The 26,500-nt window shown below is 37.5% G+C and overlaps 1 protein-coding gene across 1 annotated transcript; it reads right to left on the bottom strand.

The window, feature by feature from the left end:
• Positions 1–7,638: 7,638 nt before the first annotated feature.
• On the bottom strand, positions 7,639–26,011 carry LOC128657829 (GTP cyclohydrolase 1-like). Its single transcript, XM_053712251.1, has 6 exons — positions 25,532–26,011; positions 18,270–18,379; positions 13,385–13,440; positions 12,381–12,412; positions 9,285–9,369; positions 7,639–7,936 (listed from the first exon to the last, which is right to left on the bottom strand). The coding sequence occupies exons 1-6, from the start codon at positions 25,863–25,865 to the stop codon at positions 7,810–7,812; spliced, it is 744 nt and encodes a 247-aa protein (XP_053568226.1). The 5' UTR covers positions 25,866–26,011; the 3' UTR covers positions 7,639–7,809.
• Between the last annotated feature and the right edge of the window lie 489 nt (positions 26,012–26,500).

Here is a 26,500-nt window from a genome sequence, read left to right as displayed (position 1 = left end):
TAACTGCAAGTTCCGGACTTTGTACATCTCTTCAAGTATGAGCCTATGTCAACGGAGCTCTTGCAGTGGGTGATTCCATGGAGGATACCTATCAAAGGAGGTGAAGTTTTGTCACACACTCCATATACCAGTCTTATCTTTCCATTGGATGTGTCTTACCGGGCATCAATTTCCCCCTCACAAGCCGGCCGCGTCTTCTGACGTCATTCTACAGAGCCCTGGAGTGTTTGGGCGGACGCCGATGCAGCGTGTCTGTGGCTGCTTGCTTGTGGGAGCGTGCTCCAAGCTGAAGGACGGCGGACCGCAGAGAGCCTAGGAGGAAGGTCTCCCGAACGGCTCTCCACCCAGTGGGCTACAGGAAGGCCGTGAAGAGAGGGTAAGTCCTTTTTGCAGAGGTGAAACAGGGACTGTTTTGGAAATTGTATTGGAACAGTGTGTGGCTATAACAGCCGTGTTATCGGCACGCAGCATTATCATTCACTGCATAAGTGGTACCTACGTGTTCTTTAGAGGGTCTCCCATTCATTGGGGTTAATTTTCTCTTTCATTGATACCCAACTCATTCTTACTGGTGACTTTAACCTATTCTTGTGGGGTATTTGACTCCATATGCTCAGCTCTGGGGGTTCATGACATCTGGAGGAAACAAAACCCTATGGTGCGTGACTTTACCTGTGCATCCCGTGCTTACAATACACTATCACGCATTAACTTATTCCTCACTTCAGTTTCCCTTGAATTACTGATCACTGAAACTAAAATCCATAATATTACTTTATCAGATCATGCCCCTATATCCATTAGACTTTTTCCAGTGCCACACACTTCTAATAAACAAGCTTTTTCGTCCTGACTTATCTAACTAAATCCCCTGACTTTCGTATGTATCTTATTAGGCAGTGTGAGGACTATACATCTAATAATTTACTACATCTTGAGAACCCGGAATTGTTCTGTGAGGCGACCAAATTGGTCCTTAGAGGCAACATAATTGCTTATCTCACTAAAAAGAAATGCCTACGGGACAGCAAGGAGAAACTATTTGAAGACACCCTAACCAAAACATGCCACCTACTGTCAACTCTCGACCACTGCCCACAGACTTGCATATTTCCAGGCAAAGAAATATAGGGATACTTTTCTTCTTCAACAAACCATAGATAAGGAGAACAAGAAACAAGGTAGATTTCTAAGGCACGGTAACAGAACAGGTAAATAGCTGGCTTCCCTGATTAAAATTAAACACGCTAACCGAGGTATCTTGACATCTTGACGGCTCCCTTACTCACGACCCAACTGACATAATCAATGAATTCACAAAATATTACTCTACACTGTACACAGATCAACCTTCTGATACAGAAGCCCACACTAAATTCTGGGACAAGAATAAAAATAATAAAATAATATGATTGCCCTCCCCCAATTGTCCGCAGCTCAAGTAGATAGTCTAAATGCCCCAATTGATATAGAAGAACTTCATATGACAATTATATCAATGGCCCTTGGGAAGACCCCGGGACCAGATGGCCTTCCTGCAGAGTTTTATACATTGCTCACTGACCAGGTTTCTCCCCTTCTGTCCACCCTTTTTAACCGCTACTTTTCGCATCACCAACAGCTCTCTACGCAATTCTCTGCAGCAAACATCTCGGTTATGCACAAATCAAGAAAAGACCCCACACTCCCGGAATCTTACAGACTTATATCTCTACTTAATGTAGATTATAAACTAGTTATGAAACTACTAGCCAGCCGTCTTAAACATATCTTACAAACTGATCACCTGGCTTTGTGGCTCGGCGTTCTTCTATCACTAATATTCGTCGCATGCTACAAGGAGTAGCCCATTACTGGACTACCAGGCAGGGAACGGCTGCAAAAAATCGTTCAGATGCCTTCCTTTTGTCCTTGGACGCAGAGAAGGCCTTTGATAGAGAGGAATGGGGGCATCTACTCCACATGATGGGAAGTTTTGGAATTCAGGGTCACTTTGCCAAAGTGATTAATAATATTTACTCATACCCCATTTCCTACTTATTGATCAACAACCTATACTCCTCCCCCATACCCCTTCAAAGAGGCACGGTGCAGGTGTTCTTTGTCCCCTCTTTTATTTAACCTGGCCCTGGAACCCCTGGCGGTATATCTTAGATCTCTCTTCCCTGGTATTGACCTCCACTCGCAAACTCTACAAATAGCCCTATACGTGGATGATATGCTTCTTTTTGTTTCTAACCCTCGGACATATATCCCCCAAATTTTAGACGCTGTTACGCTATTCTGCATATTTTCCGGCTATAAAATAAACATCAACAAGTCGGAAATCTTATGGCTACATAAAACCCCCACAGAACAAACATTCTCGTTTACGTTCCGTGAAGTCATCTAGGCATCTTACCTACCTAGGTATACATATATTGGCCAAACCCTACAAATGGTACAAACTTAACTTTGCTCCAATCCTTCATAATCAAAAGCGATCTAAGTGCTTGGCATAATTTGCCGCTTTCACTGACTGGAAGGATACATATGATCAAGATGATCGTTCTTCCTAAACTTCTGTATCCTCTGCAAATGTTACCACTAAAACTCCAGAGTAAGGACTTAAACGCACTGTCACGCACCATTCACACTTTTCTGTGGAAAGGAGGAAAACCGAGGATTAGCCTCACCAAATTATATTTACCTTACTCAAACGGTGGACTGGGTTTGCCCAATTTTCTTTATTATAACTTGGCCGCATTTACTAAATTCATGTTAGACTGGACATTAACTACACAAAACTTCTCCCCCTTAGATTTGGAGGAAATCTTGCCACAACATATTGCTCTGGCCTTCATACCACATGCCAAATGGACAGAGCTACCTCCTCCTCTTTTAACTCACCCGATGTTCAAGGACGTTCTTTTGGCCTTGCGTCTAGTGACCAAACGCTTAGACATTGAGCCCTCTCATTCTCCCTTCCTTCCCATTTGTGGTAACACCAGATTCCCACCAGGCTCGCTCTACCCTCTCCCTACCCTTCAATACCATATGCTGTATTTATTCAGTCCCCCAATCACAGATTTTCTTACTTTCAACTGCGTCACTACGCAAACCATGTCCTCCGTACCTGCCCTACGTTTTGGAATTCTACTCCCTTAGACCCTATTCACTACCTATTTAGAGCTAATAACTTTGCCATTTCTCCTATATATCAAGCACTACTGAGCTCTACCCTACTGGCATCACAGCATGGTTTAATGTCTACTTGGAATAAACATACCTCTAGATTTCAGACTATAGACACTGTGCATAACAGCCTTAGGCTGACGTGGACCGCTAAGCTACTTTAGCAGTGGATCTTAGGGAATCTCACGTGAGACTTATACACCAGGACTATATTACCCGAACAGACTGAGTAAGTTAAGAAAAGATTTCTCTAATGTGTGTGGAAAATGTTCCTTCCCAGATGCTGATTTTTACATTACCTCTGGTATTGCCCCAAAATTAGACAATATTGGGGCCAAGTTTTGTATTGGTTGTCTATAATGCTGTCTCAACAGGTGTCACTTACAATGTCAAATGTTTTGTTTTTTGACCAGTTGCCTTGTCACAGATGTAACCAGAAAATTATGACAATTGATTTATTAATAGCCAGGAAATGTATTTTTTGTAAATGGTTGCAGAGAGAAGCGCCTTCTTTTGTGTTTTTTAAACAACTGCTTTTCCATTATGTACTCTATGAACAAGCTGACACTGTGGCCGATGTTTCTGCACAGACCCCGTGCTTCCTGGTCAAATGGCAGCCATACCTAAACACGCTGGACGTGTTGCTGCAAAGACAATTACTGGCTCCGTTCAGAAACACCATATATACTGTATGCTAGAGGCTAACTTGAGGGGGAATTGAATATCTGGAATTAACAGATCTGGGTTTTCTTTTTTTTGGGGGGGGGGGTTTGCTATATTTCACAGCCTTATGGTTCACAGTCTTATGGCTGTTTGTTATTTGTTTGCGGTTTGTTTATTTACTGTTGATTTACTTATTGTTGTGGTTCTTAATATTGTTACTTGTATAAAAACTGGACAACAACCTAGGCCTTAAAAGGTCATAGGATTGTTTTCAATTATTCCCTCTGGAATAGAAAAGAAAAAAAAAGAATGGACGCTGACGCTTGATCGAATCCCATTTTCTTCGGTACTGGGTGATCCCAGTAGATAGCTATGTATTATGGACTTTGATATGACAACATGAATATGTTCACTCTCATGTACTTGTATGTTTATTTCAGTCTGTATCGGATTTGTCTGCACATATATTGTACCAGGTGTCGGATGTTCAATAAAAATGTGTTTTTAAAAAATTGCATTCTCTATCTGAACCATGAAAGAAACATTTGGGGTTTCATGTCCATTTAACAGCAATTTAAATGTTAATAGTACATATTCCTCCACCCTTATAAGATGTGAAAATCAGAGTTCCTGTTACTTTTAATGTAATGCATCTTGCCAGGGCTTCTGACTTATCTCATCGTTATAGTCCCTTTCAATACCAATTGGAAAGGACTGGAACAATTAGATAAGTAACATGTTCAGGAATATAGAGCAAGATGCATTTTAGTCACACAAGCTTGGTACATCTAGACACGTGATGCTATGGTTTTAGTGACTCTATGTAGTGTAGATACATTGACCACTGAATTCTTTATAGTTTTTATGAAACGTCACATGTTAAAAGTCAGATTATTGACCAATCAAATGTTGAAGACCAATACAACTGTAAACCTGTTGATGCATGCTGGGTAATCACACACATACAAAGTGGTTGGATGTAACACTAAATGCAGGAATATGTGTATGCATTATGTGTATTAACATCTGTCATAGAAACGTGTTTAATTAAAAAGACAGTAAATACCTTGAGCAGGGGCAGTTCTATGGGGGTGCTGAGGGTGAGGGGTGGTATGCACCTCCAAATGCATGTGTAGCACCCCTAATGAGCTGGAAAGGGCTCCATATATTGTGTATTGTGTCTTCACCACCTTTTTAGCCCCTTGATTAGCTGCCCATATATTAAGTTGCACCACTGACCTTGAGATTTTTATATTAATTTTTTTAATTGTGTGGTAAACAGCTTTGCAATTTAAAGGGATATGAAACCCAAAACATTTTCTTTTGTGATTCAGACAGTGCACACCATTTAAAACAAGTTTCCAATTTACTTCTGTTATCAAATTTGCTTCGCTGCTGTGATATTCTGTGTTGAAGAGATACCTAGGTAGGCATATGGAGAACTACATGACAGGTAATAGCGCTGCCATCTAGTGCTCTTGCAAATGGATAAGATTCTTACAAATCTGTTGCCATATAGTGCTCCTGAAATGGTCTGCTCCTAAGCATACAGCCCTGCTTTTCAAAAAAGATACAAATAGATCAAAGATTAATTGATAATAGAAATACATTAGAAGAAAGGAATGTGTGTAAAGTGAGTGTTTTGAAAGGCACATGAGAAATCACAGTATCCTCATCTGTAGAAGGGTCAGACGCATCTCTTTATTGTTGCTAAATCTTGGCTAACACTTAAAATGCTAGGAAGGTCAACATTGAAGTGTGCATGGTTGTATTTAAATGTAAAATAATAGAAGCATTTATACAACACTATAAGAAAAGAAAAAAAGCCTCAGTCTAATATTAGGCCTTTAAAAAGACAGGGAATACAGCACTCTTTATATTTATATAAAGCACATACAGGTATACCTCACTTTACAGCGCTTCGCTAATACAGCGCTTTGTGGAGCTGAAGTTCAACCTCCAAGGATTTTGAAACAGTGCTGTAATCATCTTGAGATTGCGAGAAAAGTGACTGGCACCATTTTGTTATGTTAAGTTTGCTCTGTTTATAGCATTACAGTGCAATCTGTGTCTCTGCTATAGTCTGGCAAATTTTACTACAGTAATTGTCTCTATTTTACAGGTACGGTATTTATTGAATACTAATGTAATACTGTGCTGTGCTAGTGTTAAACTAAACATAGCACTATTGCACCCATAATATAAGTTAGTTCAAACATGTTTTCAAGTTTTTAATCACTGAAAAGAAAGCTAAAACTGCCTTGTTTCACTTTAAGGCGGTTTTCACTTTACAGCGGGGCTCCGGTCCCTAACCCGCTGTATGAGCGGGGTATACCTGTATTTATTGTTACACAGTTCCAATCCCAGAACTGAAACAAATCAAGCAAATATTGGTAAAGCTGAACAAATATACATATATACACAAAGTATCAAGTACTCACACATTGCATTCATTCAACATACATACTAAACCACACTATGCATCAGCATTGAAAGCTATACCTAGTCACAAAAATCTTATGTGGCCACAATGACTAGGAAATAACAGCGCTGTTACTTTAAGAAAAAATCTTTGCAAAGATAATGACAAACTGCAAATAGTCCATTTCCAAAAAGTAATAATATAGTAGTGTCAAATAGTAACTTTATGTTAATGAAGTCAAAATAGGTCTCCAAGCATTTGTGTCAGGAAAAGCGTTAGTATGGTGAACAGGCAAGCAGGATAATAAGCAGAAAATAAGCATATAAATGTCCAGCTCCTTATTGCAATGCTTTTTAAGCCTTATAATAAGTGTTAATATGAAACAGGCAAGCAGGTTACTGAGCAGCAGATAAGCATATGTATGTCCAGTTCCTTATTACAATGCTTCTTAAACTTTATGATGTATATTTTGTGAAAATAGGGACCGTTACCTTCCGCAGCTGGGCTTCACAGGAATTTACCACAATGTGTCTCATAACATGGTATGATATTACCTGAAACCTCCAGCCCCTTCCTTTGCCACACCTTTGATTTTTTGTTCTGTTACCTGCAGTCTCTCTCCAAGAGTTTAAACAAACACACTGCTTAGCTTGTACCTCTATCTTCCAAATGCTTCCAGCGTAGTCTCGCCAGACCTGTTATTCATGTAGCTCCACTTCACAGCAGAGAACTTATTTCTTCAACTCTGTGTGAGTACTTCACAATCAAATGCAAAAAAAGGCTGTTTTGAGACACATTGTGGTAAATACCTGTGAAGCCCAGTTGCGGAAGGTAACGGTCCCTATTTTCACAAAATATACACCATAAAGTTTAAGAAGCATCGTAATAAGGAACTGGACATACATATGCTTGTGCACGGTTTCTGCTGCAGCTAGGTATTCTGGGTAGGGATATGCAAATTAGGTCTCAACACCTTCACATTCTGCACTGCAAATCTCAGTAATGACCAGTGTTTTGTGTGCAGCCCAGCAGTGAAACAGTTAACAAGAGAACCATACCTTGCCATCTGCATTGTGTAGTGTTTGCTAATTGTAGGGTGTGGTTACCTAATTAACTGTTTCACTGCTGGGCCGCACACAAAACTGGCCTTAGAGGGAACACTGATGTCCAGCAGATATTATTTCTGGCACAGCATTATTTTATTGTATGGCTCATTTATCCTTTCAGTTGATTGGATGTTGCAAGTTGCATTGGTTTTTGTCCAAAGGTCAGCGATATTAATGCCTACAACATTGATATAAAATGATCTTTGTATTTGTTTTAAATGAATGAAAGCAATAGATATGTAAATGTGTACGGAACACATTGAGAGAAAAAAGTTATACATATATATTTTTTAATTTGAATTTGTAATTTCACTTTATACGTAAAATTATTATATGGAAAAAAAACTAGCACCATCGCTTGTAAATTTCAAAGTTTACAGTATGATTATATCAGTCAAGTACAACTATTACACTTGTACAAATTTTTTGTTGCTCTGCTATATCCTAGCTCTTGATTAAGGAAAGGAATTCTTCCCTGGTCTTTGGATCGTCTCTGAAAACTCCGTGCATTGTACTGGTAACGGTCCGACTGTTGATTTTCTGTACCCCTCTCATTACCATACACATGTGCCTGAAAAACAGATTGATCACTTGAGAAATGGTATTAAAAAAAGCAATTACAGATTCAATCATTCTGCTTTACTTAAAGGGATTTTATAACTTAAAACACATTTTTATACACATAACATTATTTTACTATGTTTTAATAACTTTGAAACACATATTTAAAGTTAGACTTCTGGAACAACACCTTTTTGTTCCAAATGATACAGATAGAGTCAGTGATCAGAGCATAAAAATGTATACCTGCTTCTCATTTGCTCTTCAGCTGTGATCTCTGGAGTGGCACAAAAAGAATAACTTTGACTATGTATTTAAATGAGCTGTAAAGTCAGAATTAAACATTCATGATTCATATAGAGCAGGGGTCGCCAACCTTTCAGACCTCAGGGACCACTAAACTCACAATTTTGAATCCCGTGGACCACTAACATGATTTTGTTTTAAAAGGTACAAACATCTATAATGTGTATATATACACACACACACATACTGTGCATAACTAGTATAACCACAGCTAAGTTTACATTATATATATATATATATACACACACACACATACTGTGCATAACTAGTATAACCACAGCTAAGTTTACATTATATATATACACATTTTTAAGAATATTTTTTTGGAATTACCTAACTGAATGACAGAAAGGATACCAAGAGAATTAAGCATATTTGAATCATGAAACAAACATTTTGGGTTTCATGTCCCTTTAACCTCTGCAAATGATATACTTTAATTTGCTAAATGCTACACACTGATTACACCAACGGGACAGATTTTGATGATATCTGAACTTGAGGTGGAACAATTAGATGATCAATAACCATAGCTACTGACCTGCTATTACCCATCAGCTGATTATTTCACCTGTTCTCTAGTTCAAATATCCTGAAAATCTGTACTGTCGGTGTGCCCCAAGGACTGGAAAAACACTGACATTGTGTGATGCATAAAGCAATTGTTAACTAGCCCTAAATAAGCACAATCAAGGACAATGAAGTACGTATAGTAGTATAATGCTACACAATCGTCAGTTTAAAATACTTTAAAAACATTAATTTTGTATGTAGATATTTGAAAAACAATTACAGCAACAAGAGCTAATGTTTTCCGAAAGTTCACACTTGGGCGGTATGTTAACTAACTGCAGTACACAGAAAATGTTACTTTAAATTCATTAACTCTTTGGTTGTTTGACGAGGGCTATCCCACACCACTCAGCAACAGTTTTTAGTACTCTTAAAGGGTTGAATCCTTCAGTTTGTCCCTTTAGTCTTGATGGACCAGACCTTTTACATTAGATACCAGATTAACAGATTGATAATGATCATCACAACAGATTACTTACGAAGCTTCCATGACAACAGCTACTCCCGCTGGTTGAAGAGCCTCGTTGATTGCTAATGCAATCTGTTTAGTGAGCCTCTCTTGAACTGTGAATTAATATCATTTATTTGTGTTTAGAAACTGATACTCAAACTGATACACAAACAAATGTTACTTTATACTGGCTAATAAAATAAATAATAACAGCATTTTTAGCCGGATAATATATACAAACATGCAACACATACAACACACACAAGTCTAGTGAGTGTTGCATTTCCCTCCAGACTATACACACACAGTTAGATTACAAGTGGCGCGTTAATGATTGCGCGGGATGCAATATGCAATATCGCTGGGCCGCACTAACATTAGTCCATAGTAAATCGCATTTGCCAGAGAAGGGTTAAGCCGAACATCATCACTCAAGTGCAACCTTTCAATGGATATGACCACCAAACTAAAAACACATCAAAAACATATTAAACTATTAAACTTAAAGGGACACTGAACCCATTTTTTTTCTTTCATGATTCAGATAGAGCATGCAATTTCATGCAACTTTCTAATTTTCTTCTATTATCAATTTTTCTTCATTTTCTTACTATCTTTATTTGAAAAGCAAGAATGTTAGTTTAGAAGCCGGCCCATTTTTGGTTCACACCTGGGTTGTGCTTGCTGATTGGTGGCTAAATGATAAGCAAGTGCTGAACCAAAAATTGGCTGGCTCCTTATCTTAGATGCCATTTTCAAATAAAGATAGCAAGAGAACGAAGTAAAATTAATAGGAGTAAATTAGAAAGTTGCTTAAAATTGCATGCTCTATCTGAATCATGAAAGAAAAAAATGGGTATCCCTTTAAATATACACTTTCCAATTAAAAATATAATTCTAATATTTATAAAAAGGTTTAAAAAAAATATGGTATATGGCAAAATGACCGGAAAGGGCTCCAATATATATATATATATATATATATATATATATATATATATTACACACATACTGTATATATGTCTAAATAGGTGTGTGGGGGTGTATATATATATATATATATATATATATATATATATATATATTTAAAAAAAAAGTGAAATGGGAAATGGCACACACCACCAGCAGGTAGATACCCTGGTGCTCTGTTAAATAATGTGTACATACAGTCCCAAAGAACCTCACGCTCAGCCACTGCATATGGAGATTCTTAAAACAGGCACAACGGACAGGGATAAGTTTTCAAATAAGCTTTTAAGGGCAAGAAGACAAAAGCCTGTTCCAAACATTTCGGCTCCTCCTGGAGCCTTTTTCAATGGAGGCCTGAGCGTGAGGTTCTTTTGGACTGTATATAAATATCTATATATATGTTTATATGTGTAAATATGTATGTGCACACATACATACATATATGCAAATATAAACATACACATGTATAAATATATACACACACACACAGTTTTGAGCCCTTCCCAATCAAATACCTTTAAACATACAATATCATTTTTATTCAATTGTAATGTGTTCTGAATAGAAATACTTGAAATTCCTATGTTCTTCACATAGAAGGAAAAATAATATATATATATATATATATATATATATATACACATATATATATATATATATATATATATATATATATATATATATATATATATATATATATTCATATAAACTCTATATAGAACTATATGTTTAACATTTTTAAAGAATATATTCTATGTGAAGATCATTGGAATGTAAAATAACGCACTTTCGACTTTAGTGCAGTTGGTCTAGACAAGTGTTGGGTTAGTGTTAGCTAATTCTAATTTCTTCAGAGCGCCCCTTAGAAGTCTATGGGGAGGAATTGCGTGGTCATAATATCCAAAGTCCTGAAGTTAGCGCAACTGGGTCATTTTGCTTGCATGCTACCTTTTTTACTTTCAACTTGTAATATGCACGCTAATGTGGTTACGCTAATTGTTTACTTTGAGTGCATTTAGCCCGCCACTTGTAATGCAGCCCATTATGTATATACATTAAAGAAAGTCAAATGAGTTTTAGTTTTCTCTTCAAATATTGGATGACAGAACTCTAGTTAGCTAATTTGAGGATACGTGCTCATATTTTACAGTCTTGCAAAGGTTAGAAGGATCTTAGTTAAACATATGCTTTTGACAACCCAATCATTCGTAATGAATCTAGGTACAAATATGGGTTTCTGCAGCAGTATGACTTAATCTTATTATGTACTTTTACAGGTACAAATCCCTTTATCCAAACTGCTTAGGACTGGAAAGGTTTGGATTTTGGAATATTTTGAATTTCGGAATAGTTCTATATTTTCATCTTGTAAAATGGGACAACTTGGAGAGGGGATAGTACCAAGTGTATTTACATGTCATAATACAGATTATACATGACACCTTAAAGGGACACTGAACCCAATTTTTTTTCTTTCGTGATTCAGATAGAGATGCAATTTTAAGCAACTTTATAATTTACTCCTATTATCAATTTTTCTTCGTTCTCTTGCTATCTTTATTTGAAAAAGAAGGCATCAAAGTTTTTTGTGGCTCAGGACCCTGGACAGCACTTTTTTATTGTTGGGTAAATTTATCCACCAATCAGCAAGAACAACCCAGGTTGTTCACCAAAAATGGTCCGGGATCTAAACTTACATTCTTGCATTTCAAATAAAGATACCAAGAGAATGAAGAAAATTTGATAATAGGAAAAAATTAGAAAGTTGCTTTAAATGTCATGCTCTATCTGAATCACAAAAGAAAAAAATTGGGTTCAGTGTCCCTTTAAAGTAGTTTTATATCATTTTTCATATGTTTGTACACATAGCACCATCAGAAAGATAGTACAGTACTATAATTTGCATTTTAGAACACAAAAACCAAGCCAAAGATGCAGGCAAAGAAGATTGTGATTTACTGACAGGGAAAATTGTGTAATTTTTAATAATTTTATTATTACTATTTTTTTTTATATTAATAAAAAAGTCTGGATTTCTGAATAATTCAAAATTTTGGATTTCCGGATTTGGGGATTTGTACCTGTACTGCTTTCTCCTCAACTTGAGTGGGACGAAACCTGTAAAATAGAGTGTTTTAAGTTTGACATTTCATACCTTGTAGCCTTCGACTGTAGATTTCAACAATCCTAGAGAAAGATGACATCATCATTTTATTAGTCAGAGCCACTTACATTTAAATGACTATAGGGGATATTATCTCACATGTGTTTATTAAGGAGTGGAATTACCATTGATGCAGCAGGTGCAGTGGTGCCAGGGCCCAAGTTCTGGGGGGTCCATAGCAGCCAGTTTATACATACGTGTGTGCAGAATGTTTACCATTCTTATGCCGGAGAGCCTTTTATTAGTGCAGGTGTATCCTATCTACATATTTATATTATTACTATTGATTACTACTAGGGTTGCCACCCCAGCCATGTTTTCCTGTGCACTTATGAGTTATACATGCTGCAGGGAGGAACATGAATAGTGCTGTCCAGGGGTGCAATTCATGTTCCCCTCTGCACTCCCTGAAGCATGTGTAACTCATAAGTGTCCAGGAAAACATGGCTGAGGTGGCAACCTTACTTACTACTGAGTTACCTTTAGGTAGGGTAACCATATTACCGCTTTAAAAAGGGATACGTATGAAAAATACATATGTCAGGGTTATTTTTAGGTCTGTTTAAAGAAATGTTTTGTATAAGAACCCTGACAAATGTATTTTTCATATGTGTCCCTTTTTAAAGCGGCAATATGGTCAGCCTACCTTTAGGGGGACCAAAAAAATATTTGCTCTGTTAAATAGGTCCATTATTGTCTTTAATTTATTTGTAAGATAACATACACAATGAAACAGGAAATGACACTAAATTACCTGTAATTATATACACACATGTTTATACATAGCCTATTTTTATATAAATACTGATACAGCTTTAAATTGTATGCTCTAAAATATGTAGCACTAAGATAGGTAATTCCTGTTTGTCTTTCTTTCTTAGAATTTAGCACCTAAATATAGGAAATCATACGTCAGGCCGACAAGATATTATCATAAAGTAATTTACTTATCCTAATTATAAACTCATAATCTGTAGATTTGAGCCATTTCTCACCTTGCTAGTTTGCTTAATCCAACAACTTTCTTGTTTGGCAGGTAACCAATGTGCACCTGTAACAGCAAAAAAACATAAAACATATTTATATTTTACCTGCACACAAATTCTTCATGCTGAATTAAAAATGTGCTTTAAAACTGCCTTTATTATCAAGGTACAATGGAAATGGTTTGGTGTTAAAGGGACATGAAACCCGACATTTTTCTTTCATGATTCAGATAGAGAATACAATTTTAAACAGCATTCCAATGTACTTCTATTATGTAATTTGCTTCATTCTTTAGATATCCTTTGTTAAAGCAATAACAATGCACAGTGGTGAGCCAATCTCATGAGGCATCTATGTGCAGCCACAAATCAGCAGCTACTGAGCCTATTTAGATATGCTTTCCAACAAATTATATCAAGAGAATGAAGCAAATTAGATAATAGAAGTAAATTGGAAAGTTATTTAAAAATGCATGCTCTTTATAAATCATGAAAGAAAAAAGTGTGGTTTCATGTCCCTTTAAATATTCTAAAAATATTTGTATTTGCTTAAGGTAAGTAAATCAGTGGCATAAAATAGAATATAATAGATCATGTAAGCACAACTTTATAATATAATTTATTTATAAACCCCTTAACGACCAGCGCCGTACCCTGTACGTCGCTGCAGTCCTGGGCTTATCTCTGCCGCAATTTTTCTCAAAATAGCGAGATTGCGCTATTTCTGCATGCCCCACAAGTGGGGCACTGCAGAAATAGATTTGCAGAGTTATCGATGCAGAGAGGGTCACTCTGTGGCCCTCTCTGCATCGGACAGCGGTGGTGCAGATCGTTTGTGGGTGGGAGGTTAGAGGGACAGTCTACACCAGAATTTTTATTGTTTAAAAAGATAGATAATCCCTTTATTACCCATTCCATAGTTTTGCATAACCAACACAGTTATATTAATACACTTTTTACCTCTGTAATTACCTTGTTATCTAAGCCTCTGCAAACTGCCCCCTTATTTCAGTTCTTTTGACAGACATCCATTTTAGCCAATCAGAGCTGGCTCACTTGAACTCCACGTGCTTGAGCACAGTGTTATCTATATGACACACATGAACTAACACCCTCTAGTGGTGAAAAACTGTCAAAATGCCCTGAGAGAAGAGGTGGCCTTCAAGGGCTTAGAAATTAGCATATGAACCTCCTAGGTTTAGCTTTCAACTAAAAATACCAAGAGAACAAAGCAAAATTGGTAATAAAAGTAAATTGGAAAGGTGTTTAAAATGACATTCTCTATTAATCATGAAAGTTTATTTTGGACTAGACTGTCCCTTTAAGGAGGGAGGCAGGTGGGTGGGACTGCTCAGCCACGCTACATTGAATAAAAAAAATAAAAAAAATGCATCATTGAGGGGGAAGGAGGGAGTAGGGGCATCCCATGTGGGATCCATTAACGGAAAGCGATCTGGAAGGGGGAGGGTGGTAGGGTATTGAGGGGGGCAGCTACATTACAGAAAAAATTGGTCTTATATAAATATATTTTTTTTTTAAATAGCCAAATTTGCAGCAAACTTGGTTCTGGCAGATAGCTGCCAGTACCTAAGATGGCGTCAAATAGGTAGAGAGGGGAGCGTTAGAAACTTTTTCTTTTGGGGGGGGGGGGATCAGGGAGGTTGGGGGGGAACCTACAATGCAGCAATATATTTCAAAAAAAAAAAAAGGCTTTTATTTTCATACTGGCAGACTTCCTGCCATTACTTAAGATGACGTGACAATTGTGAGGTGAGGTGGGGAAGAGAGCTGTTTGAGGGGGGTCAGGGGGGGATCAGGGGGTGGGATGTGTCAGGTAGGAGGCTGATCTCTACACTAAAGCTAAAATTAACCCTACAAGCTAACTAATTAACCCCTTCACTGCTAGGCATAATACAAGTGTGGTGTGCAGCGGCATTTAGCGGCCTTCTAATTACCAAAAAGCAATGCCAAAGCCATATATGTCTGCTATTTCTGAACAAAGGGGATCCCAGAGAAGCATTTACAACCATTAACAATTTTTTTTATTTGATCGCATTTGGCGGTGAAATAGTGGCATGAAATATACCAAAATGGGCCTAGATCAATATTTTGGGTTGTCTACTAAAAAAAAAAAAAAGGCTCTGTTTCTGTTTAAATGTAGTGATGGCAAAAATGCTCTGGTCTTTTAGGGAACTTTTTGTCTGAAATGCCCGGTCCTTAACGGGTTAAGGATAATATGTTTAGTCTGTTTTTCTTAAATGGACATTAAATGCCTATTTGTTTTGTGTAAACATCTTTGCTTTGCCCCACATTCCCTAGAGAAGTCAAAAAAGCAAAATATATAACCTAGGTTTTCATTGCCTAAATCAGCTATTTAATTTGCACCATTTGCTGGTTACAAAACTTGCTTTTTTGGCCTTATTAGAGAGCATTGGACAAGCAGATTTTTACACAAAACAAGGTGTTTAATGTCTTTACTTGTGTGGTCTGAATATTGGAAGTTAAAAAGCATGGGATACATTATATTCCATTTTAAACTTTATCAACAACAACTTTCTACAAACTGTTATATTTTATTGTTTTTAAGTGTCTGCCACTAACTGCATCTTCTTTGAAGCTCAGTTTGAAACTGGTTTTCAAGCGCTAAAACTAGGATTGCCACCCATCCCTTAAAATACAGAACACTTATAAGTTACACATGCTGCAGGGTGTGCAGGGAGGAATATGAATAGAGCTGTCCAGAAACACAATAAATGTTCCTCCCTGCACACCCTGCAGTATGTGTAACTCATAAGTGTCCAGGAAAACATGGCTGAGGTGGCAACCCTAGCTAAAACTCATGTTCACCTCAATATAAAATGACACTCTGGCCACCATAATGTGTAGCTGAGATGATGCCTAAAGATATGCAAACTTATTTTTGTGGCAAAATGATTAAAGGAACAGGGATTACATTTCAGTAGACAATCCCCACCCGCCGCTTGCCATATTTGGAAAAGCCAACCAGGACCTCTCACTGTAGAGTGTTATTTATTTAGGAGAAGCTTCATTGTTTTGTAGTTTCTTATCTGATAAACTCTGCTGTATGTGTACACACAGTGTGTGTGTAAAGCTAATCCTGTGCAAGTGTGTAAATGTAACCCAGTGTATGTGTGTAAATATAACCCAGTGTGTGTGTAAAGGTAATCCTGTGCAAGTGTGTAAATGTAACCCAGTGTATGTGTGTAAATATAACCCAGTGTGTGTGTAAAGGTAATCCTGTGCAAGTGTGTAAATGTAACCCAGTGTATGTGTGTAAATATAACCCAGTGTGTGTGTAAAGCTAATCCTGTGCAAGTGTGTAAATGTAACCCAGTGTATGTGTGTAAATATAACCCAGTGTGTGTGTAAAGCTAATCCTGTGCAAGTGTGTAAATGTAACCCAGTGTATGTGTGTAAATATAACCCAGTGTGTGTGTAAAGGTAATCCTGTGCAAGTGTGTAAATATAAACCAGTGTGTGTGTAAAAGTAATCCTGTACAAGTGTGTAAATGTAACCCAGTGTATGTGTGTGGATATAACCCAGTGTATGTGTGTAAATATAACCCAGTGTATGTGGTAAATATAATCCAGTGTGTGTGTGTAAAGGTAATCCTGTGCAAGTGTGTAAATGTAACCCAGTGTATGTGTGTAAATATAACCCAGTGTGTGTGTAAAGGTAATCCTGTGCAAGTGTGTAAATGTAGCCCAGTGTGTGTGTAAATGTAACCGAGTGTATGTGTGTAAATATAACCCAGTGTGTGTGTAACGGTAATCCTGTGCAAGTGTGTAAATATAGCCCAGTGTATGTGTGTAAATATAACCCAGTGTGTGTGTAAAGGTAATCCTGTGCAAGTGTGTAAATATAACCCAGTGTGTGTGTAAAGGTAATCCTGTGCAAGTGTGTAAATGTAACCCAGTGTATGTGTGTAAATATAACCAATTGTGTGTGTAAAGGTAATCCTGTGCAAGTGTGTAAATGTAACCCAGTGTATGTGTGTAAATATAACCGTGTGTGTGTGTGTGTGTAAAGGTAATCCTATGCAGGGGTCAAGTCACGTGGGAACGCATGGGAACGGAGTTCCTGCAATATTTTTGCAGGAGGAACTAAGTTCCCTCTGGACAGAGAACAGAAATGCTTCAGTAAACACTGCTGCTGCTGGTGGGAGTCGCTGGAACACAGTCTGGTTAGAGGGATAGTGAGATCCTCTAGTAATGAGCAGTAACACTTTGTACAATACACTAAATGCAAGCCTGTCAGCGGTCCTGCTGTGTTATCACCCTGCACTGTGCTCTGGGGTTATTTAACTCCCCTCAGTAGAAATAGGACTATTGCACCTTAAGTGGGTGAGACTGTGACAGAAGTATTCTCAGGCCCAAAGGCAACCATTCAACCCTTCATTTGATTTAATTTGCTTTCATTAACCAAAGTTTATAGATTATATGCATATAAATGCAGTATTTGTGTGTGTATGTATATATATATATATATATATATATATATATATACTGTGTATATATATATATATATATATATATATATATATATATATGTATATAAAACAATATTAATTGTGAGGGGAGGTGGAAGTCTTGGTGAGTTCCCACACTTTTTTTTGTAGTACTTGACCCCTGATCCTGTGCAAGTGTGTAAATATAACCCAGTGTGTGGGTTAGTAAGCTTTTTCCTGTAGCAGTTTGGGATATATATATATATATATATATATATATATATATATATATATATATAAAATATACAAACACACACAAATAGGTGAATGCTTAATTACATTAGTGGTCGATCGTTAGCCTAGTAATTATTAGTGGCACCTCTACTGTTTGCTGCTACTTTTTATTAGATTTATTCTATACATACCTTTCCAAAAAACGGTACCAGGTGATGTTCACATAGCGAAAAAACATCAATGCCCTTTACAATTACTATCTCATCGTGATCTTCGTCGAATATTGCATTGTTTAGTATGTCTGAAAATACAATAAAACAAAGCTTATAAGTGAAAGGGTGAAACCATAACTCACGTCATAATGTGTACAGATTTATATGTGAAATCAGCGTATACAAGTGTCACTTGCTTTGTATACGGACAGCAAGAGCAGTCAGACAAGTGTGATGGGGGGGGGGGGTGTTAGGTAAGGTACTTTGACACAAGAGCTTTTTGTATAATCAGAAATTTGTATTTAGCCGCAAGCTATATGTGTGTAGTATTGTCTTGATTGAAATATTAGAACGCCCTGCTTTAAAGACATAAAACCCTAAATTTTTCATTCATGATTCAAATCTAATTTGCTTCATTCATTTGCTATCTTTTGTTAAAGGAGCAGTAATGCACTACTGGGAGCTAGCTGAAACCCAATGAGAAGAAGGATATATTTGCAGCCACCCATTAGCAGCTCCTGAACCTACCTTGATATACTTTTGAACAAAGGATACAAATAGAACAAAAAAAATTAGATAATAGAAATAAAATAGAAAGTTATTTAAAATGGCATGCTCTATCTCAGTGTTTCTCAACCACGGTCCTCAAGTTACTAACCTGCTCTCACCCATCAGCTGATTATTTCCCCTGTGCACTGGTTCAGCTATAATAAAAACCTGGTCTGTTGGGAGTACTCGAGTACCTTGGTTGAGAAAGAATGCTCTATCTCAATCAGGAAAGAAAATGTGTTTTGTGTCACTTTAAAAAATATTTAGAAATTCCTATGCTGTATTATGAATAATTTTCTGAACTCTCCAAGATCCATGAAAGCTTCTGTTTTCTGTTGCTGAAGACAAACAAGTTTAAAGGGATACTAACCCCAAATATTTTATTTTGTGATTCAGATAGAGCATGCAATTTTAAGCAACTTTCTAATTTACTCCTATTATTAATTTTGCTTCTTTCTCTTGGTATCTTTATTTAAAAAGCAGGAATGTAAGCTTAGGTGCCGGCCCATTTTTGGTTCAGTACCCTGGATAGCACTTTCTGATCGATGGTTACATTTAACCACTAATCAGCAAACGCTACCCAAGCTCTGAACCTAAAATGAGCCGGCTCCTAAGATTTCATTCCTGCTTTTTCAATAATAGGAGTAAACTAGAAATTGCACGCTCTATTCGAATCATGAAAGAAAAATTTGGGTTTAGTGTATCATTTAATATCATGCAAACAAATTTAGATGATCCATCATAAAATTATGTTTTATCTCTACTCAAGTGTCCCAAAGTCTCTGTGGTCTGGTCATATAGATAGACAGAGATAGATACTGTGTCTAAGGGGTCGATTTATCAAAGGCTTCGCAAGCTTTTCGACCCCCTACAACTGCAGGTTCTCACAAGAGAACCTGCACGCCGTATTTAACAAGCAGCGGTCATCAGACCGCTGCTTTCCTAACCTTTTGTCCGACCGGGGAGATTGACAGCTCCTGCCTGCGCGTGATTGGCTGTACGTGGCAGGGGGCGGGATTGCACGTGAGCGCAAAATAGTGCTCGTGTGCAGTGCTGAATTCTGCCAGGGGAATTCTGCCCACCAGAGGCAAGCTGCGGGGTACAGGGGCGCGTATGTGTGTCCCTGTACGCCTCAGCTTGATAAATCGCCCCCTAATTCATTGATAGCTATGTATATTATTAAAAAATGGACAGTCCAAGCTGTTATAAGCATATCAATTATGGGAATGATGTTAAAGGGACACTGAACCCAAATTTTTTCTTTTGTGATTCAGATAGAGCATGGGATTTTAAGCAACTTTCTAAGTTACTCCTATTATCAAATTTTCTTCATTCTCTTGGTATCTTTATTTGAAAAGCAAGAATTTAAGTTTAGATGCTGGCCCATTTTTGGTGAACAACCTGGGTTGTTCTTGCTGATTGGTGGATAAATTCACCCACTAATAAACAAGTGCTGTCCAGAGGTCAGAAACAAAAATTGACTGGCTCCTTAGCTTAGATGCCTTCTTTTTAAAATAAAGATAGCAAAAGAACAAAGAAAAATTAATAATAGGAGTGAATGAGAAAGTTGCTTAAAATTGCATGCTCTATCTGAATCACAAAAAAAAAATTTGGGTTCAGTGTCCCTTTAAACAGGACAGTTTTTTAGATTAGCTTGGGTAAGAGCAGGTAAAATAACAATGTTTACTAATCAGCTGATTATTTCACCTGTGCTCTAGTTGTGTTTCCCAACCGTGGTCCTCAAGTACCTCCAACAGGGCAGGTTTTATAGCTGAACTAGAGCACAGGTGATGAAATAATCATCTGATCGGTAACCATGGTAACTAACCTGTTCTCACTCATCAGAAGATTATTTCACCTGTGCTCTAGTTCAATTATAATGAAAATCTGGCCTGTTGGGGTACTTGAGGCCGCGCTTGAGAAACTCTGCTCTAATTCAGACATCCTCAAAATCTGGCCTGTTAGGGAGGCCTGGGGACAAAACCAGTGCCCTACACAGATATGATTACAATATTTATAACGGGCTCGTCGCTGAAGCATGCTACAAAGACACAAAGTACAGTTTTACTGCTGTTTATGGCCTTGGTCATACCACATTTTGATCTTAAATTACTAGGGTTTATTGTAAAGGACATTTCTTACTGTATGTTAACACTCAAGGATAATTCTGCCCAACAGAATTTGATTTGATTGATGCATTTATAGTAGATGCTACCAAGCTGTAATTAGGACCAGTTTTTGATAAATTATTACTTAATTCTGAAACTCAGTTTCCAATTAAGTGTATGAAGTTAGATCCATACAGAGTATATTATAATTGTGTCATGATGAAAAAGGGGAGTAATAACTAATACCTGGCAAGCAAATGACAACACTAACCTCAGGAATTAAAGGGATAGTAAACACCAAAAATGTTATTGTTAATCCCTTTATTTAACATCCCCCAGTTTAGCATAACCAACACTGTTATAGAAATATAGTTTTTACCTCTGTAATTACATTGTATCTAAGCTTCTGCAGACTGCCTTCTTATCTTAGATCTTTTGACAGACTTCAGGCAATTAGTGCTGACTCTTAAATAACTTCACGTGTGTCAGCACAGTGTTATCTATATGAAACACATGAACTGATGCCCTCTAGCTGTGAAAAACTGTTAAATGCATTCAGATGAGAGGTGGCCTTCAAGGGCTTGGAAATTAGCATATGAGCCTATCTAGGTTTAGCTTTCAACTAAGAATAAGAATAACAAGAGAACAAAGCAAATTTGATGATAAAAGTAATTTTTTTAAAATAACATGCCCTATCTGAATTTTTAAAGTTTAATTTGGACTTTACTATCCCTTTAAAGGGACGTTAAACACTTTGAGATGGTAATATAAAATGATAAATTGTATATATAAAACAACTCTGCAATATACTTTCATTATTTATTTTGTCCTGTTTGCCTGTAATTCCATTCTGAAATTGTGAGCTTTTCAGTTCCTGTTAGAAATGGAAGTGCAGAACACTGTTATATCACACACAGCCATTGGCTGCACACTCTAATGACCTATGTATAACTGTCCCTAATTGGCCACAGCAGAGAAGGTAACACAAGTTACAACATGGCAGCTCCCAGTGTTTTATAGACACTAAAACTTTACACTTATTTTGTCACTTTTTAACCCCTTAATGACCGAGGACGTGCAGGGTACGTCCTCAAAAAAAAGGCAGTTAATGCCTGAGGACGTACCCTGCACGTCCTCGGTGTGGAAAGCAGCTGGAAGCGATCCTGCTCGCTTCCAGCTGCTTTCCGGTTATTGCAGTGATGCCTCGATATGGAGGCATCCTGCAATAACCTTTTACGGCCATCCGATGCAGAGAGAGCCACTCTGTGGCCCTCTCTGCACCGGACATCGATGGCCGGTTTCGTTGGTGGGTGGGAGCCGACTTGGGAGGCGGGTGGGCGGCCATCGGTGTGCCGCATGACGTCAAGGGGGGCGGGATCGGGGGCGCGATCGTCGGGGGCGCGCACAGGGGGCGCGCGCGTGCACGGAGGGTGGCGGGCGGGCGCGTGCACGGGGCGGGAGCGGGTGGGAACCGCTACACTACGGAAAATGTTTTAATAATTAAGACCTAATCTTGTTTGTGCAAAAGCACAAAAAGTGATCATGGAGGGGTGGGGGGTTGGTTTTGTGTGGGGGGAAGCTACACTACAGAAACTTTTAATAAATGTTAAAAAAAAACATTTTTTTCTTCTAAACTGGGTACTGGCAGACAGCTGCCAGTACCCAAGATGGCGCCCATTAAGTTAGAGTGGGAGGGTTATAGAGCTTTTTAGGGGGGATCAGTGAGGTTGGGGTCTAAGGGGGGATCGTACACATCAGCATATGTAAATATGCTTCTTTTTTTTTTTTTAAAAAGGGCCAAATACCTTTTATTTTAGTACTGGCAGAGTTTCTGCCAGTACTTAAGATGGCGGGGACAATTGTGGGGTGGGGGAGGGAAGAGAGCTGTTTGGGAGGGATCAGGGGGTCTGATGTTTCAGGTGGGAGGCTGAGCTCTACACTAAATCTAATATTAACCCTGCAAGCTCCCTACAAGCTACCTAATTAACCCCTTCACTGCTAGCCATAATACACGTGTGATGCGCAGCGGCATTTAGCGGCCTTCTAAATACCAAAAAGCAATGCCAAAGCCATATATGTCTGCTATTTCTGAACAAAGGGGATCCCAGAGAAGCATTTACAACCATTTGTGCCATAACTGCACAAGCTGTTTGTAAATTATTTCAGTGAGAAACCTAAAATTGTGAAAAATGTAACTTTTTTTTTTATTTGATCACATTTGGCGGTGAAATGGTGGCATGAAATATACCAAAATGGGCCTAGATCAATACTTGGGGTTGTCTACTACACTACACTAAAGCTAAAATTACCCCAAAAAGCTCCCTACATGCTCCCTAATTAACCCCTACACTGCTGGGCATAATACACGTGTGGTGCTCAGTGGCATTTAGTGGCATTCTAATTACCAAAAAGCAACACCAAAGCCATATAAGTCTGCTATTTATGAACAAAGGGGATCCCAGAGAAGAATTTACAACCATTTGTGCCATATTTGCACAAGCTGTTTGTAAATAATTTCAGTGAGAAACCTAAAGTTTGTGAAAAAATTTGTGAAAAAGTGAACGATTTTTTTTATTTGATCGCATTTGGCGGTGAAATGGTGGCATGAAATATACCAAAATGGGCCTAAATCAATACTTTGGGTTGTCTTCTAAAAAAAAATATACACATGTCAATGGATATTCAGGTATTCCTGAAAGATATCAGTGTTCCAATGTAACTAGCGCTAATTTTGAAAAAAAGTGGTTTGGAAATAGCAAAGTGCTACTTGTATTTATGGCCCTATAACTTGCAAAAAAAGCAAAGAACATGTAAACATTGGGTATTTCTAAACTCAGGACAAAATTTAGAAACTATTTAGCATGGGTGTTTTTTGGTGGTCATAGATGTGTAACAGATTTTTGGGGTCAAAGTTAGAAAAAGTGTGTTTTTTTCCATTTTTTCCTCATATTTTATAATTTTTTTTATAGTAAATTATAAGATATGATGAAAATAATGGTATCTTTAGAAAGTCCATTTAATGGCGAGAAAAACGGTATATAATATGTGTGGGTACAGTAAATGAGTAAGAGGAAAATTACAGCTAAACACAAACACCGCAGAAATGTAAAAATAGCCTTGGTCCCAAACGGACAGAAAATGGAAAAGTGCTGTGGTCATTAAGGGGTTAAACAACTAATGAAACTTTAAAAAATACATCTACATGTTAGTCATGGACTAATCTTTTCTTTGAATGCATCATTCTATCTAGCATGTATTCAGTGTTTAATGTCCCTTTAAGTGAACAAGCAAGTTCTATATCCTATAGCAGTGTTTCTCAACTCCAGTCCTCAGGACCCTTAACAGGCCAGATATTCATTATATCTTAACTAGAGCACAGGTGAAATAATCATCTGAATGGTGAGAGCAGGTTAGTAACCATGGTTACTGATCAGCTGATTATTTCACCTGTGCTCTAGTTCCGATATAATGAATATCTGGCCTGAGTAAGGGTCCTGAGGACTGGAGTTGAGAAACACTGCCCTATAGTAAGCCTAAAAATTTAGTCACATTTTTTGCATGTTTTAACTGTAACATGACTGCACTGGGACTTGGAGCATACACAAAAAAAGTTTTCCCAAACTTCCCTTATAGCTTTGTAAAAAAAACAAACAGTTGTATTAATATAAATATTGCAATAATGCTTCTGATAGAGTATGAAATTCAATACTGTGTATTTCAAATTCTACCTTTATGTACCTTTCATATGCAGTGTTTAATTCATTCAAATGTTTAAGGGGATGAACAAACAATTGTAACTAGTTAGACCTATTCAAAATTATTAATTTTATATAGAAAACAGGAGCTTTAAAAAATGTAAGAATAAATACAATTAGGGTCATCAAGAGAACTTTTCATAACAAGAGATGTGCACCCCCTGAAACCTGTAATTTAACAAACAACCCTGATTTGTTAATAGAAGCTCTGGCATAAATGAATATTGATGCACTAAAAAACGTGACTACTAAAAATGAATTGCTTTCTTACAAAACAAACGAGCAGTACCAAAATGTCATTAATATGTCACCATAAATAATATACAGATCACAGGCAACAGAATTTTAAACAACTTCCCAATTTACTTCTATTATTAATTTTCCTTCATTTTTTGGGTATCGTTTATTGAAGGAGAATTAATCCACTACTGGGAGCTAGCTGAACACAACGTTAGGCCAATGACAAGAGGCATGTAGATGCAGCCACCTATCAGCAGCTAGTTTCCAGCTCCTGAGCTTACCTAGGTATGTTTTGCAACAAAGGATACCAAGAGAACAAAGCTAATTAGATAATAAAAGTAAATTGGAAAGTTGTTTAAAATTGTATGCTCTATCTGAATCATGAAAGAAAAAGTTTGGGTTCCATGTCTATTTAAATTTAAACATAATTTTACTTAACATTTTTTTCAGGTGAAACAAACAAACAACATATCTAAATGCTACTCTTTCATATGCATTTTAGTCATTTTGAGTACAATGTCCCTAAAAATAAGAGGCAATACCTGATGACTGATATGAACAGTAATTGTAAAATGATCTGCAGGCTCACCGTGTATTGTCTCTTGATAGCCTTTGGTGAGGAATTGCATAGCTTTTGCAGCTCTGCTTGGGGTCTTCAGCAGTCCTTCCCTGTCAGGATTCTCACCAAGCTCTCTGAGGATGGCAGTATATGCTTTTTCTAACGTTGACGCGGCATCCTGCGCATTCAGGTCCTTGTTGCATTGGTTTAGTATTTGCTGCTTTAAAGTCATCTTCACATCAGTTGTCCCATTGGTGTAGCTGTTTAAATGATTGCAGCTCATGTCTCCATTCAGATAGCTGTTTGCGCTTTCCATTGTTGAGTAGGTCTCCTTTGCAGAAGGGGAAAAACTACTAATAGACATTTGTAGCTACAGTAGAACAGACGTGCTGTGTGATGCACAATTTGGTTTCAAGTCTGTTCTCACATTTGTACAGATCCCCTCTATTTATATAGCTCCAACACACCAAGACCATTCTGTAACTACAGGTGATGACGTAGTTTTGTCAGAAATATTAGGTCTTCCTTATTCTTGTATTGCCAGATACCCCCTTCCCTGAGGCCTGGGTGCAGCTGACTGATGTGCATCAATAGCAAGAAAAGTGCTGTGGATAAATGAATTAAGCATGCTGTACTTCCAGGCAAGCTTGATTAGCCACATGCTTTGTTCATACAGACTCTGCAGATAAATTACTGATAATAGGCTAACACCAGAACACAGTCCTATGAGGCAACGGATGAATGTGTTACTACAGTATACTGTACTCACATATTTACACCAGCAAATAAATGCAAACACACAAAAATAAATCAAACCTTGATTCTGATTGATACAACTACACAATCTAGACACAGTAGTGGTCAACCCCCCAGAAGGTGTCACCTGTTTCATGATAACAATCTTTATTCTTATGTCTAGAAGAATGGTAATATAATTACTAATTGTAATGGATATTTCCCTGTTATCTAGAATTATACCATAGTACTAAGCTAAGCAGA

Source organism: Bombina bombina, chromosome 4, assembly GCF_027579735.1.
Source record: "Bombina bombina isolate aBomBom1 chromosome 4, aBomBom1.pri, whole genome shotgun sequence".
Lineage (NCBI taxonomy): Eukaryota > Metazoa > Chordata > Amphibia > Anura > Bombinatoridae > Bombina > Bombina bombina.
Note: the sequence above shows the minus strand (reverse complement) of the source record. Positions and strands in the feature narration are given on the sequence as shown.